The sequence below is a fragment of the Lithobates pipiens genome, unplaced genomic scaffold, assembly GCF_037356315.1.
Source record: "Lithobates pipiens isolate NorthernLeopardFrog02 unplaced genomic scaffold, aLitPip1_a1.2 Scaffold_22, whole genome shotgun sequence".
Taxonomy (NCBI): Eukaryota; Metazoa; Chordata; class Amphibia; order Anura; family Ranidae; genus Lithobates; species Lithobates pipiens.
This window is the reverse complement of record NW_027507784.1, coordinates 343,806,261-343,823,010: the sequence shown is the minus strand read 5'-3', so window position 1 is coordinate 343,823,010 and position 16,750 is coordinate 343,806,261. Positions and strand designations below refer to the sequence as shown.

General features: G+C 44.6%; 1 protein-coding gene across 1 annotated transcript; it reads right to left on the bottom strand.

Annotated features, from left to right (window-relative positions):
- Window positions 1-1,430: 1,430 nt before the first annotated feature.
- Window positions 1,431-15,876, bottom strand: TSN (translin). The gene is made up of 6 exons (XM_077449715.1): window positions 15,713-15,876; window positions 14,659-14,752; window positions 14,186-14,282; window positions 10,862-10,977; window positions 5,592-5,671; window positions 1,431-2,519 (listed from the first exon to the last, which is right to left on the bottom strand). Exons 1-6 carry the CDS (start codon window positions 15,776-15,778, stop codon window positions 2,271-2,273), a joined length of 702 nt encoding a protein of 233 aa, XP_077305841.1. The 5' UTR covers window positions 15,779-15,876; the 3' UTR covers window positions 1,431-2,270.
- Window positions 15,877-16,750: the final 874 nt, after the last annotated feature.

Here is a 16,750-nt window from a genome sequence, read left to right as displayed (position 1 = left end):
CTCTACCTGCCTTTTGACTACGGATTTGACCCCGACTCTTCTGAACCTTGCCTGCCTTGTATCTGGACTGTCACTGAACCAATCTGCCAAATGCAAGTAAACAAACAAAAACAATCTCCTGCGCTTGGGGGCTTAGTCTATAGCAGGGGTCTCCAAATTATGGCCCTCCAGTTGTTCAGGAACTACAATTCCCATCATGCCCAGTCATATCTGTAAATGTCAGAGTTTTACAATGCCTCATGGGATGTGTAGTTCTGCAACAGCTGGAGAGCCATAGTTTGGAGATCCCTGGTCTATAGGCAAGTGGTGCAGCCAACCCTCTGGATAGAACAATGCCTGCGGTCTTGCTGCCCTCCTCAGAACAATGGGTATCCTGAGAACTGCAATATAAAAAGAGGAAAGAGGGCACACTGACCTTCTGCATTACCAATGGTAAAAAAAAAAAAAAAAAAAAAAATATGCATCAACAAACTAACAGCAGTAGACAGACATACTCACAAACGAGCGTAAACAAAAAAGCTTCTCAGTCCGCCAGCAAATAGAACTGCGGCTCTGGACGCCTGTAACCCGGACCGGATATTGGAGGGGCCAGATATCATCGCAAACTGCTAACGCTTTTCAAGGGCTTACCCTCTTTCTCAGGGCCAAATCAGTGATTCAATATCCGGTCCGGTTTGCAGGTGTCCAGAGACGCAGTTCTATTTGCTGGCGGACTGACAAGCTTTTTTGTATACGCTCGTTTGTGAGTATGTCTACTGCTGTTACAGTTTAATAAAAAAAAAAATGTACCTTTGGTAATGCACAAGGTTGGTGCGCCCTCCTTTCCTCTTTTTTATGCCAACTGTAAGTGCTGTTTGCTGTGGTAGCCAAGCTGGTGCATTGTGTGTAAGTCCTGGAGACAACAGAGTACCGGTAGGCCTGCTATAGGTGAAGAACACAAAAGCCAGTGTTATGGGTAAGCATAACACCCTGCCGCTTGCATAGATGTGGCACAAGGCTTCAAGTCCCAGGAGAGCCCCGCAGCACATCTGCGCATGCGCCAGTTCCTAATCACCTGCATGCGAGCGTGGTCTCCCGGTAAATCACCTGCATGTGTATAGAGGTTTCCAGTGGGCTCTCCCACGATCCCAAGGCTGGGGAGAGCCAGTCGACACAACTTATTATGGCGGCACCATGGGGGGGGGGGGGGGTGGAGGTTGAAGCAAACTGAAGTTCCGCTTTAATTTCTTAGGACTTGTTCGCATGGTCAACGAATTGACCGTTTACCAATATAATTTTAGTGAAGACAGTTGCACAAGAAGCAGCATCAGCAAACTGCCAGGCCCAGATCTTCCTTAAATGTTAAAAAATCCAGACTGTACAAACTGACTAGCTAAATAAACAAACGGCGATCACAGAAGAGCAGAAAAAAAAAAGTGAGATACAACAAAGACTTGCAAACCCGATAACTTTATTAACAGTAAACATAAGATGCCACCAGGCAAAAACACACTGCCACAGGGGATAACATTTCATTTTTTTTAATAATTTTTATTTAATTTTTTTTTAAACAGGGAATGTTTAAAAGTGAACTATTCACCTCAGCGGCAAAGTCCACTTATAGAAGTGCCTATAGCGGGGCAGGGATAGATAATATACGCAACTGCCTCCCCGCGGCCCACAGGGGAGCCGTCAACCTCCTCCAGACCAGCTCTCAGGGAATGCCGACCAGCCTGAAGATGATCATGCACTCTGCTGAGGTGTATTCTTGCAAGATTTTGGCTCCTCAGCATTCTCAGGATGTAAGCAGGAGGATGATGTCACACCCCCACCCATTACCATGAGTAATCAGGAGGGGAAGTCAAGTATATCATCTATTTTCCTCCCCACAGGTAATGTTTATGCATCGTTTTACGAGAGGGGGAGCACCGTGAAAAAGCAGACCTTGCCATAAAGATGGAAGGTCCTCTTTAACAAAATATAGTTTAGTTATCATGCCCCTCCCCCCTCCCCCATAAATCATCTACCTCCTTAAAGGCTCATCAAGCCAAACCGAGGCAGATTACAAATTAGAACAATGATGACTCAATGAGAAATGCATCCACAGATACCCAGCAGAAACGCGAGAAGCTTCAGACTGATTCTTCATGAGAAAATAGAAAAACAAAAAACTGTAACCAACAGAAAAGATAGAACCTGGACTTAATCCCCAGAACGGGAATGAGTGATGTTTTGGCTCCAGCCTGGGCAGAAAGCAGCCAGCCCCCAGAGTGCGCACAGCCAGTCAGAGTTCACCCCAATGCGGTCGTCAATGGTTTCTCTGAGATTGGCTGCGTTTTGTTGAGTCCCCTGATAGACAAATCGTACACGACCTCCTCGATCTTCTTCACGTCGTATTTCAGGCCGTCGTAGCGCTTCCTCAGCGAGTCGTTTTTCAGGTTCAGCAGCCGGAAGCCGAAGTCCAGCTCGTTGATGAAGGCGGCGATGCGGAGCGGTCTGGCGTAGTCGCCGGCTGTGACACTGTTCACCGCCAACCTAGACTAGGAAGGAACATAAAAAGAGCATCTAAATGTCAAAAAGAACTCATTGACCAGGACCAAAAATGTAATATTAAAGCCCATCTGTCATGGCTTCCCCCCTCCATTACCCCCCACTTCTGCATACATTTGAGGAGCCATGCAGGCAACACCTCGCCTTCAGTTCCCGCCCCTCCACACCTCCTGTGTGGGAGGTGCCAGTACTGATTTGCTCACACCAGCCACAGACTTCCTCCCCTGCAGACGCCAGAGTCTTTTTTATTATTGATAAACTATTGCTAAGCATCAGATTTTCTGGGTCACGAGTTTGATCCCCGTCTTGGGTACAACCACCTGGGCTGGGGAAACCAGTACATGTTTTTCTCCTGCCGGCCCCCTGGATGCTCCCTGTGCCTGTGAGGACCCCAGACTGAGGTCGCCCCTCCAGGAGCTGCCTCTGCTTCTCATTGCCTTACTGCCTTCTCTGCCTACGCCCTTTGTTTTCCAATGCTGCCGATCCATTGCCAGGGTGCCCAGTGCTTCTCTCCCTCTCGCCCTAGACTCAGTGGATGCCTGCCCAGAGACCTGCCTCCATAGACCCCTCAGAAACCACCATCCAGCACCTGAACCCCCTCCGGTCTCTCTTCTCTTTGCTGTGCTCTTTTTTTCTGCGCCCATTAATGCTCTTTCCCCCATTGCTGTGCCGCATTTCCTTCCCATGGACGCTTAAACCTTGCGGTGTCTACTTTTGTGCATATACAGATGCTTACTTAATGGAAAACGTATATACATTTTTTGTCTTGTTTTTTAACCATAGAGACTTCTTTACCCGGATCTATGGCATGCTGTCTGGGTTTGTGTGGAACGCACAGAAACCCAGAATAGCATTGAGAGTGCTAAAGCACTTGAAACAGGCAGGTGGATTGGGAGTCCCGAACATACAAAATTATTATAGGGCTATCGCTCTTCAGAGGATCCTCAATTGATGCTTCCGCACTCATTCCAAGCTATCAGTCTCCCTGGAGAAATGTCTTACACCACCTCCCCACTGACCGCCGACACTCTTTCAGTCTGGGACCGAATTAACCCAATCCTGAACCTGGCCCAAACCTGTCCCCGCTGGCTCCCTTTGGTGGGTTTCTGTGGTTGCCTCCGGACGAACAAACGGCCTTTTTCTGCCCCTGGGTGGAGGATGGCAAAGCCAGTTCTGATAAACTCATGAGGAATGTTAAGCTACCGAGTTTTGAGACCCTACAGGCCAGACATAGCGGCTCCCAGATGAATTGTTGGAGGTACAGGCAGCTACACCACTTTTTTGAGATCAATGGCCACTCTAAGAGAAATTTCCTCTCTCACACCCTTCAAACGCCTCTTCCTATAGGACGACCCAATACCCCACATGGTCTTGGAACTATACTGCCTGCTAAGCTCCACTACACATGACCCTAGATCTACATACACGCGGGAATGGGAGAGAGACCTAGGGCTTGAATTTACCGCAACTCAGCTGGCCCACTTTTACCAGCTCACTCACTTAAGTTCTATTGAGTCCAAAACACAAGAAACAAACTATAAAAGTTCTGTCCCGCTGGTATAGGGTGCCAGCAGACTTGGCGTGTATCTACCCCTCTGTATCGGGACCTATGCTGGCGAGATTGTGGACACCGAGGCACACTTCTACACATATGGTGGGAGTGCCCCCGGATCAAGCCCTATTGGGAAGACATTAAATCCCAAATAAAAGATATCTTAGGCCTGGATAGCCCTCTATCCCTGATCCACTTCCTCCTACATGTCCCTCAGATCCCGATTAGTCGATATAAGAAAAGCGCACTGCCACATTTATTGAATGCGGCCAGACGCTTACTCCCAATTTAATGGAAACAGCCATGAATTCCTACAAGGGAGGAATGGATTGGCAAGGTGAATGACATTCAGGAGGCAGAGGACTGGATAGCAACCTGTAGGGGTACTCGTGAACATTTCAACGGAATATGGGCACCCTGGATAGACTATGTGGCCAACCCAGGGCACGTAGCCTCCAGTCTAGACTTAGCACTGCTAGAGCTGGCAGAACCGACCCTTAGATCCCACGAGGGTAGAAATACTCTTGTAAGCATTCCCCATTCCCTCTGGAGGTTGTCCAGCCTCTGTGCGATTAGGATCTGAAGATTCCACATAAGAATACAGGTATGCTTCCGATTCCTTTTTTTTTTTCCCCCTAATCTCTCCTCTCTCTCCCCCTCATTCTTTAGAACAATGGAAAAGCTAATTGTTACATGGGGTTGGACCTCTACTTCACTCACATTGTACTAACTGGACTTACAGCTATAGTGCCTTGCTGCTGAAGGGGAAGCCTCCCTTCCAGGGTAGGGCATAGTTTTTCCCTTTCAGTTCCATATGTTTGCCACGGGCACTCCTGAACCGGATGGTGCGCTGGGAGGCCCCGGTGTCACTGCCAACAGGATGCCATATATCCCTTTTTAGAATTTACAGCAACATGGGCGGGCTTAGTGCTGGCTGTAGCGCTTGTCACAGCAATAATATACAATATATATATATATATATATATATATATATATATATATATATATATATATATATATATATATATATATATATATATATATATATATATATATATATATATATATATATATATATATATATATATATATATATATATACACACACATATACACACACACACTATGACTATCTGAAGCTGCTATAACGTGTTAATTTTGTCCTAAATAAAGATTATATATAAAAAAATTTAAAAACTTTTTCGTTTTCTAATGCCAGTGATCAGTTTTGGGGGGGGGGGGGGGGGGAATAGGGGGAGCCAAGAGATCACCTCTGGAATACCCCTCCCTCCCCCCCACCCCTGCATCCTCACAATGCTGGACTCTCTCCATGCTTCTCACCTCAGCAATAAATTGTCAGAGTAATTCCCACCACTCTCAACCTCACCACAGCCTGCAGCCTTGGAGAACTACCAGCCCAACCACACAGAATTCTCACCGCGCCCCTCTTTCAGATCTTATGGTGAACACCCTGTAGATTCTATATGGCAGCTGTGCCTCATATACTTACCAGCTCACTGGCCAAATTCAGTACACCGGACAGGTAATCTTCAATATCCAGATGAAAACCTTTCTCCCGCCCACACTCAACTAGAACAAGAGAAGAAGATCATTAGAGGATGCAATGCTGCTTGTGGTCTCCCTTATGTAATGAAGGCGACAACTACGTCATTAAATTGCTGTTATTTGAAGCTCAGTCCTGAGATTATCTGTAATCACCAGATTAGAGAATCTGATAAATTGGCGATTGCAAAAGCCGACACGGGCAACTCTTTAAAGCAGAATTCCAGCTCAAACCTTACTAGTCTTAAAAGTGCCTCCTTCCCCCCTCCTAACACCTATGCTGACTAACCTGTGTAGAAACTATGTAGATACTGGCCTATTTTCAGCTCCGCTCCAGTGATGTGATCCAGCTCCCCTGTATCAACCAGCGCTGCTGCAGGGGAGAGACGGGAGCACCAAATACAAAATGTGCCATTGAAGCTTATGGGTGACGTCACCACTCCCAGCCACTGTTGGAATGCTCTCCTCTCTCCCCTACAGCTGCCACTGACTGACACAGGATCACATGACTGGGCCGGGCTGAGAATAGGCAAAATATAATAGAATATATATATATATATATATATATATATATATATATATATATATATATATATATATATATATATATATATATATACACATATACATACATATACACACACATACATATACACACACACACACACGTACATCTTTCTTACATGGGTTAGTCAGCATAGGTGTTGGGGGGGGGGGGAGGTTGTGGGGGAAGCCTTTTTAACCACTTGCAGTTTTAAATTAGTATTTTTTTGCTAGAAAATTTGCCTCCAAACATTACTTCCCCCCCCCCCCCCCCTATTCCCTAGGGATTGGTGCAATTTTTCTTATGTAAAATGCTATTTGTGCAGCGGTTTCTTAACCATATAGCCATATGACGTCGGCAAAGTGGTTGCGATATCCTGACCGGACGTCATATGACGGGGGGCGCACATCACAGCGATCGTTGCTGCGGTGTGTCAGTCTGACACACCGCAACTCCAATCTAGGTAAAAGAATCTCTGACAAAGAGTCTTTACCACAAGATCAGTCATGTCCAATCACGGCTGATCACAATGTTAACAGGAAGAGCCGTTGATTGGCTTTTCCTCACTCACGTCTGTCAGATGCGAGGAGAGCCGATCGGCTGCTCTTCTGACCGGGGGGGGGGTCAGCGCCTATCCGTGCCGCCTTTCAGTCCACATCCGTGCCACCTATGTGTACCCATCAGTGTCACCTCATCAGCGCCCTTCAGTAAAGATGAAAACGTACTTATTTACAACATTTTGTAACAGAAAAAAAAAAAAAAAAATCTTTTTTGTTTTTCTAAATTTTCTGTCTTTTATTGTTTAGCAGAAAATAAAAATCTCAGGAGGTGATGAAAACACCAAAAGAAAGCTATATTTGTGGGAACAAAATGATAAAAATTTAGTCGGGGTACAGGGTAGCATGACTGCGCAATTTTCATTCAAAGTGCAACAGCACTTCAGCCGATAGCTGAAAAATGGTCTGGGCAGGAAGGTGTATAAGTGCCCTGTATTGAAGTGGTTAAAACGCAATATTTTTTGCAAACGAATTTAAATGAAGGAATTAAAATTAAAAAGCATACAATATTTACCCCCCAATTTTTTAGTAAAATGTGAAAGATGATGTTACGCTGAGTGAATATATACCTAACAAGTCACGCTTTAAAGTTGTGCACACTCGTGGAATAGCAACAAACCACGGTACTTAAAAATCTCCATAGGTGACGTTTTAAACGACTTTACAGGTTACCAGTTTAGAATCTTGCACTAGAATTATTGCTCTTGCGCCAACGTTCGCATCGATTCCGCACATGTGGTTTAACACCGTTTGCATATGCTTGTGCGACTTACGTATGCGTTCACTTCTGCGTGTGAGCACGGAGGGATGGAGCACTTATATTTTTTTTTTCCTTACTTTTTATTTTTACACTGTCCCTTTATTTATTTTTTATCACTTTTATTCCTATTACAAGGAATGTCATATATATATATATATATAATACATATACACACACATACACACACACACACACACAGTATTTCACAAAAAGTTAGTACACCCCTCAGTCACATTTGTGTAAATCTTTTCGTCTGTCTTTTCATGTGACAACACTGAAGAAATGACACTTGTCTACAATGTAAAGTAGTGAGTGTACAGCTTGTATAACAGTGTAAATTCCCCGTCCCCTCAAAATAACTCAACACACAACTATGGGCCCTGGGTTTTAAAGTGGTTGTAAACCCTTACAAACCACTTTGACCTATAGGTAAGCCTAGATTAAGGCTTACCTGTAGGTCCAAGCAATATCTCCTAAACCTATATGGTTTAGGAGATATTTGCCCGAAAACGGGTACCGCTGTCTACGGCGCATGCCGCAGGCGCACTGAGCGCGGCATTTCCAAGAATGGAGCTGCCGCGCGTGTTGACTCCCGTGCGCATGCGCGGGAGTGACGTCATCGCGGCTTCGCCGAATGACAGCGGCGGGGCTGCGAGACCCCACCAACAAGATGGATGCGGCGGACTACAGGGGACAGCGGCGACTTCGCTGGCTCCGGTGTCAGGTAAGTGACACATAATGGACTACTATGCGATGAGATGCGATGCATAGTAGTCCATTATGCTTTGCCTTTGCAGGGAATGAAAGAGGAAGTAAACTCATCAGGGTTTACTTCCTCTTTAAGGTAACAATACTCTTTGTGAGGTGTATGCCTGGGGACCTAGGAGTAATGTTACTTTGTCGCTCAAGCATGGAAAAAAAAAAAAAAAAAAAAAAAAAAACACACACAACACACACCCCTTTCAGGAAGTGAAAAACTGCTTGACGTCTAGGATGGTCACTGTACAAATGTCTAGTATACTCAAAGACACGCATGCCAAGTTCCTTAAAAGTTTGGGAGCCATGGCTGGCATATGCCATCCCCGAACTCCCTCTGGGTAGTATGGATCGGCTCTGACTGGTTTGCTGGGTGATCCAGGGTCCCCTTCTCTTTCTCTCTTGTCCCCCCATTTCCTTGTTCTCCCCCTCCCTTTCATATTTCACTTGCTTTCCTTCTCTTAACAGGGCTCTTATCCCAAGACGATCTTAACGCAGAGTTGATGCATTTTTGTTGCACTCAGGATCTCCGTTACCGTTAAAATCAGAGGCTACCCTCCTCCGTTTGTTTTTTGAATGTTTTTGTCTCTTATGCACCACATCTAGCCCCTACGTGGGCAATCTAGGTGCCTTTGACATTGTTCTATGTTTAACACTACTTATGCAATAAAAACTTACTGAACCAGAAGTAATGTTACTTTGGCTTCAAGTCCATGTCCCCCCCAAGAACCCTTCATAGGGCCTATAAGCCATATTGTAAATAGTGATTGCTTCACAACGTTGGGACTCGTACCAGATACTGATATCAGCCAGTCACCTGTCTTGGATTGTCTGCTATAATGTGTATTGTCGTTAGGGAGCTGGAAACGAAAAGGCTAGGACCTGAAAGGTCATATCTCGGAGTCACCTACTCTGGAAATGATTCGTTAAAGTGGAGTTCCAGCAAAAAATAATTTTTTGGATGCTATATTTTCAGTGCTACCGGAACAAAATTTAAATAAAAAAAGTATACAAATGATCTATACATCTTATTGTAATACATTCCTTACTGTTAATTTTTTTCCTCCGTATCTGGCCATTTCCATCGTTGATGTGGGCATAAGAAGCCCAATCACGATTGCTTCCTGGAATATGCATGGAGAGGTGCATGCTGGGTAACCAGCATGCACCTCTTGATCTTGCGCAATGCGTGATTTAGCGGTGGCCGCAGCGCCGATTGTTTGTAACGTTACCACAACAACTGGCGGCGACGGAGGAAGGTTCCCGCCCTGTTGTTATGACAACGTAACGCGATAACATGCCCTCGGCGCTGCCCAGAGATTCCTGGGAAATGAGGACAGACATCTCCCAGGAGGACAGACATCTCCCAGGAGGACTAGCGAGCGAAGGTGGCGAGGGAAATGACATCAGGCGCCTTAGAGAGGAAGAGGCAGATTACAATGGACCCCATAGCAACAGACGTGAAACGGTGAGTAAAAAAAAAAAAAAAAAAAATGTTTTTTTTTTTTTTTCCAAAGGTTGTTCCTTGTATTGAATGCAGCTTAATAATGTTAAAATTAGTTTTCTGACTGGAACTCCGCTTTAATTAGCTCATGTTCATCTAGCTTTCTGGTTACAGGTGTATTGTTAGAGTAATATGAGCAGGAGGCGGAACCTCCTACTCAAAATGTTTAAAAGCCTGTATTCTGTGTTCTAATAAACGGTTTGATGTTCAGCAGCCAAAACGAGTACTGTCTAGTTATTGGTTGTCAACGGTTTGGAATATCTATATTCAGACTGGAGGAAGCGGTATATGACGAAAGCACTCAAGCGGAGTGTGGGACGTTTTCGTTACAAGCAAAGACCACCATTCATTTTTCTTTCATGACAAGTTTCTGTTAACCTCTTCAATACCGGGCACTCCCCCCCCCCCCCCTTTCCTGCCCAGGTAAATTTTCAGTTTTTAGCGCTGTCACACTTTAAACGACAATTGCGCAGTCATGTAACATTGTGGCCATATGACATTTCTATCATTTGTTTGATACAGATGGAGCTTTTTTTTTTATGTGTTTAATCACCACTTGGGTTTCTATTTATTGCCAAACAAATAAAAAAAAAATTTTAGTTTCTGTTCTAAAATTTAGCAAATAAGTAATTTTTCTTTTTCACTGATGTGCGTGGATGAGGCTGCGATGACAGGAGGCGGTGATGACCAGGCCTCTCTCTGATTTTCAGTGTAGATGTCCCCCTGTCACACTTGTTACCGCCTCTGTGACAGCGCGTGAGGAAAGGCATACCAATAACCGCCAATTTTGTTTACATGTGATCAGCTGTGATTGGACACAGCTGATCACATGGTAAATGGCCATTGTGATTGGTCCTGTACCTCAATCTGTGATCAGCTGTTTCCAAAAGGACACAGCGATCACAGAGCGTGCCGGATGCGCATGCTGGGGGGGAGGGTTCTGGGAGGAGATCCATTGACACCCTTCTGGAATGAGTGAGCCTCGCTGTAGCCGTCGTTCTGTTCTAGCGCGGTTCTGGAGTGGTTGATGGAAGGTAAGTACCGAGGAGTAAAGAGGGTGAGCGCTCTATCGCAGGGTGTGACAGCAGCGACTTACTTCCTAGGATCTCACACACGGCCTCCCGGGTCACCAGCTGCTCGCTCTCCAGGTATACCAGGAACGCGGCCTGGAACACGAGACGCTGCAGGACAAACCGCCACTGATCATGAAACCTGCGGAAAGACAAAGAAAAAGCTGCGTCACCATGATAATTTATCAGTTTAAGCCAATATGAATTCTGCTACACATTGTTGGTAAAAAAAAAAAAAAAAATCCCAATAAGCATATATTGATTGGTTTGCGCAAAAGTTATCATGTCTACAAACTATGGGATATTTTTATTGCAATTTAAAAAATTTTTTACTAGTAATGGTGGCGATCAGCAATTTTTAGCAGGACTGTGACATTGCGGCGGACAAATCTGACACCAAGTGACACTTTTTTTTGGGGAATCAGTGACATTATTACAGCGATCAGTGCTAAAAATATGCACTGTCACTGTACGAGTGACACTGGCAGGGAAGGGGGTTAACACCTAGGGTGAGCAAAGGGGTAAGTGTGTCCCTAGGGATCGATTACTAACTGTGTGGGGGATGGACTGACTGGGGGAACACAGAGATCCGTGTTCCTGCTTAGCAGAAACACAAGATCTCTAACTTCTCCCCTGTCAGAACGGCAATCTGCCTTGTTTACATGTATTCTGCCTCGCTCAGGAAACATCGCGGGTGGCTGGCAGAGGGGTGAGCCAATCAGCATCCGCCCCCCCCCCCCCCGTGTCTATTGAACGGGAGAGCCCAGAAAGCACCGGATGCCGCTTGTGAGGGGGCTGCACTTTGAGAGCCCCATAAAAGTGATCTAAAAATGCCTGATCACTTTCATCAGAAGCCGGTACCAAGCTGCAGCCATGACCTTGATTTAACCCCTTCAATACCGCACACTTTCACCCCCTTCCTGCCCAGGCCAATTTTCAGCTTTCCGCGCTCTCACACTTTGATTGATAATTGCGCGGTCATGCAACGCTGTACCCATATGACATTTTAGAGCTTTCTTTTGGTGCTATGTAATCACCACTGGGGTTTTTTTTTTTTTTTTTTTGTGAACAAGCAAAAAAACATTTTGGAAAAAAAAATAATTTGTAATAAAATTTTGCAAAAAAATAATCTTTCTTAATAAAATTTAGGTCACAATTTATTCTGCTACATTTTATTTGGTGAAAATAACCCAAATCAGTGTATATTATTTAGTCTGTAGGAAAGTTATAGAGTCCACAAACTATGGGATATATATCTGAAAAAAAAAAAAAAAAAAAAAAAAAAAAAAAAAAAAAATCGATGTACTGACAGCCAAACCTAATTTCTTGAGACCCAAAAATGCCAGGAGAGTACAGATACCCCCCCAAATGGCCCCTTTTTGGAAAGTAGACAGTCCGAGGTATTTAGTAAGAGGCATGGCGAGATTTTTGAAGTTGTTATTTTCTTGTCACAATTTTAATTTTTTTTTTTTGCAAAATGAAGAAAAATGAAAAATATTTTTTCACTAGTCTTTATTTTTTTACTTAATGTCACCAGTGCAGTACAGCATCCTCATATAACTGGTGTGGCGGTGATCAGGGACACTGACTGGTGACAGTATTAGAGGTCGACCGATATGGGTTTTTCTCTGGCCGATATTTAGAAATCATGGTGGCCGATATATGATGCCGATTTTTTTTTTGGGCCGATATGTTAGGTCGATTTTTTTCCTTTTTTTTTTTCCAATCCCCCTTCATCTCATAAAATCAAAACACACCTTTCCCACTGGGGCGTTTTTAAGGAGCTTTTGGGATAAAAATAGCACCTGTAAAGTGCCTGCAAAACGGCTCCCCTGCAGTCGGTGCGGAAGCCGAGTGCTTTCACACTGAGGCGACGCGCTGGCAGGATGTTAAAAAAAAAAAAAAAAAAAAAAGTCCTGCAAGCAGCACGTTTGGAGTGGTGTATACCGCTCCTCCACCACTCCTGCCCATTGATATTAATGGGCACCACTGCCGAAGTGCATGCAATGCGATTTGGCAGCAGTGCTTCACAGGCACATTTAACCTCTTCCTCGGCCGCTAGCTGGGTTATATGCGCCCCACTAGCAGCCGAATAGCACCGCTAAAATGATGGCAAAGCGCCGCTAAAACTAGCAGCGTTTTACCATCAACGCCTCCCCGCTCCAGTGTGAAAGCAGCCTTCATAAGTGATGCAGAAAATTTCTTACATTTAAAAACATTTATTAAACAAAACAAACCTCCAATGAGTTTACTTGTATGATTTAGATTTTAAAAAAATTAAAAAAAAATTTAAAAAAATTAAAAAAAAAAAAAAAAAAAAAAAACTATATATTAAATAAAAACAGGTAGTCAAAACTTTTGGACGAAAAAAAAATGGCCTAACTTTACGGTTTTAGCTTTTTTTTTTTTTTTTTTTTTTAAATCATTAGTGTATTTTTTTCCCAAAAAAATTGCATTTGAAAGACTGCTGTGCAAATGCCGTGTGACATAAAATATTGCAACAACCGCTATTTTATTCCCTAGGATCTCTGCTAAAAAAAAAATATATATATATATATATATATATATATATATATATATATATATATATATATATATATAATTGTTGGGGGTTCTAAGTGATTTCTGGCAGAAAATACAGGATTTTTACTTGTTAGCAACAAGTGTCAGAAAAGATTTAGTCTTTAAATGGTTAAACTGAGAACTTCTACACACAGAGTTGAGCTCATTCATAAGTGTAAACATTGTATCTCTTTACTGTTTTCTTGGCCGACTACCCAGAGAGGAAACAAGTCTCTTATCTCGATATATCGGCCCGTGGGGGGCGCTAGGTGTGATCCTGGGAGGACATAATATGATATTCTTACAGAATAGCAGGGCACCTGCCGGGCCATCATTTTACAATAGACCAGGCGGGAAGGGGTTAACCACTTGCCTACCACAATGTTTATAAAAGGTACCTTGGTAGACAGGTGGCTACAAAGGACTTGAAGCCTGAGCCATTTACTGATCCTGTGAACGGATGTCTGTCCGTCGGGCTACCATCCATGTCCCAATGTGGACGTCAAGTCAGTTCAGCTCTCCGTGTATTCAGAGGTGAAGCAGCGCCACCTGTAGGCAGTGCCGGCAACACTTCTTCCAAAGCACAGCACTTCCTGTCCCGGTGACACAACAGGAAGTGAGAGACAATCTCTTCAAGGTGAGGGGAAATTGCCTCTTGGTTGTCACCCCAACAGAGCCAGAAGTAACACAGCCGCCCCCCCCCCCCCCCCCCCGCCCAAACCTTCCCAGTACTGACCCCTGGAGAGTGGGAGATGCCCCACCGTGAATGGTCTGCATCGGCCCCTTACCGGTAATACTGTTCGGAGGGGAACTTAGTGGCCAGTTCTTTGAGCTGAGTCCGGACGGTGCTGAAGTGTTCTCGCGCTTTCAAGCTCTTCGCAGGAACTGAGGAAAGAAGAAAACAGATCAGGGGGGGGGGGGAGGGGGGCGTTAATTATGACAAAGACTCCGCCCAGAATTTTCCTGCTTTCTGCAGAGACTTGGCGAGCGGATTTATATTTTGTAGTTTTGTATCTCCCGGCGATTTCATCTCCGCCCCCCCCCCCCCCCCCGGAACTGACCCGCCCAATTGTGACCAGAGAGGAAAAGAAATGACCCCTGGGGGGAGGATCGGAATGACAATGCGGGGGGGAGGGGATACACACACATTGTCACACACAATACGTTGGATAGGCCGCTTGCCGGCTGATCCCTTCACTAGAGAAGGATTCTGAGGACTGAGGGGGAAGGGCAGAGTCAGCAGACAGCGGGGCGCACTCACTGTTATTAATTCCCGCCTCCTGGTGGACGCCCTGGAGAAGGATGAGGATCTCCCGAGCCGTCTGCTCCAAAGTCTGCACCACTTTCCGGATCTCCTACACAGAAGAAGAACACCACAGCTTTATACATCGGATGGGGGAACACACTGATATCTACCCCACCCGATAACCTACCCCATAATAACCTACCCCACCCCCCCTCCAATATCCCAATAACCTACCCCATCCCCCCTCTAATCCCCCCCCCCCCCCGATAACCTACCCCATCCCCTCTCCAATCCCCCCCCCCGATAACCTACCCCCATCCCCCCTCCAATCTCCCCCGATAACCTACCCCCACCCCCCCCCGATAACCTACCCCATCCCCCCTCCCCGATAACCTACCCCATCCCCCCTCCAATCCCCCCCCCGATAACCTACCCCATCCCGATAACCTACCCCACCCCCCTCCCATCCCCCCGATAACCTACCCCATCCCCCCAATAACCTACCCCATCCCCTCTCCAATCCCCCCAATAACCTACCCCATCCAATCCCCCCCCAATAACCTACCTCAACCCCCCTCCAATCCCCCCCAATAACCTACCCAACCCCCCCCCCCCGATAACCTACCCCATCCACCCTCAAATTCCTGATAACCTACCCCCCCCACCATTCCTACTCCACCACCCAATAACCTACCTCACCCCCCAACAGATAACCTACCTCACTCCCCCCCCCCAAACTCCCCAGGATAACCTACCTCACCCCCCCCCCCGATAACCTGCCCCATTCCACCTCCAATCCCCCCCGATAACCTACCCCCCCCCCCCCCCACCATTCCTACTCCACCCCCAATAACCTACCTCACCCCCCCCCCCCCCAACAGATAACCTACCCCACCCCCCCCTCCATTCCCCAATAATCTAGTTATTCCCCCCCCCCATATAGTTCCCATGCTAAATCATAAGCCCCTTCTTGTACTGACCTCTCCTCCCCCTGCTGGATGTTCAACTTCTCCCCCCAAATATCACCCACCTCAGTGTCATACCTGTACTTCCCTCCTCCCCCTCTCACCTCCCGGATGTCCTGGTCGGCGCTCAGGCCGCACTGTAGTTGGGTGAACATCTCTATCACCGACATATTGCAGACGCTTCACCGGAGACTCAGGGGGTGACGTCACACGTAGGGGCGGGAGTTGGCTGAGCGGCCTCTACCAGCGAGAGCGGGAGAGACAGAGCGGCACTTCCGGTGACGTCATCAGCCCGGGACGGAAGGCATAATACATAATATTTGTAATGATAACAATAAAATGTAATATGATAAAAATAATAAGTAATGAAAATGCATAAAAAATTATAAGTACAAAAATATTTTGAAATTATACTATTAAGAAATAACAAATAATAGGAAATAGCATTATAAATAACACAAATAAATAATACATAAAAATTAATGGTAAGTATATAATAAATAACAAAATGTAATACATGTTTTAGTAAAAAAAAGTTAATTTAGTATGAATTAATATAATTCATAATTAGTATACATTCATTTAAATATCAAATACATTATATTACATGTAATAAATAATTTGTATAATATAATAATAATACAATATAATAAAAATATAATAGAAAGGATGCCAAATTATATGAAAACAAGTCACATCTGGGTGAGCCAAGATGGTTCTCATGTAGCAAAAGTTATTTGTTCAGAATTTCCCATTTAAATACATGGCAGGGGGAGACGGAATTGTTGTGAAAGTTCACGATTTCATTATAAACTTTGCAGATGATTGTTTAGTAAATAATCACCTTTGGAAATACAGATACAACCTGAATAAGAAGTTGGCTGAATAAGGAGACAACTTCAGCATTATGAAATTCTAAACAATAATAATAGTAAAATGGTAATTGTAATAATAATTGTTAATAACAAATATATAATAAAATAATAACAAATAAAAATAATATAATAATACCAAATAATATAGTATAGAGTCATTTTTGACGCCTGTAGGTTATAAAAAAAATGTTTTATTATCATTAATGACCGGTGTTCTGGCAGATAGTGTTCTGCCATCATATAGTGTCCTCCCCATATATGCGCAGT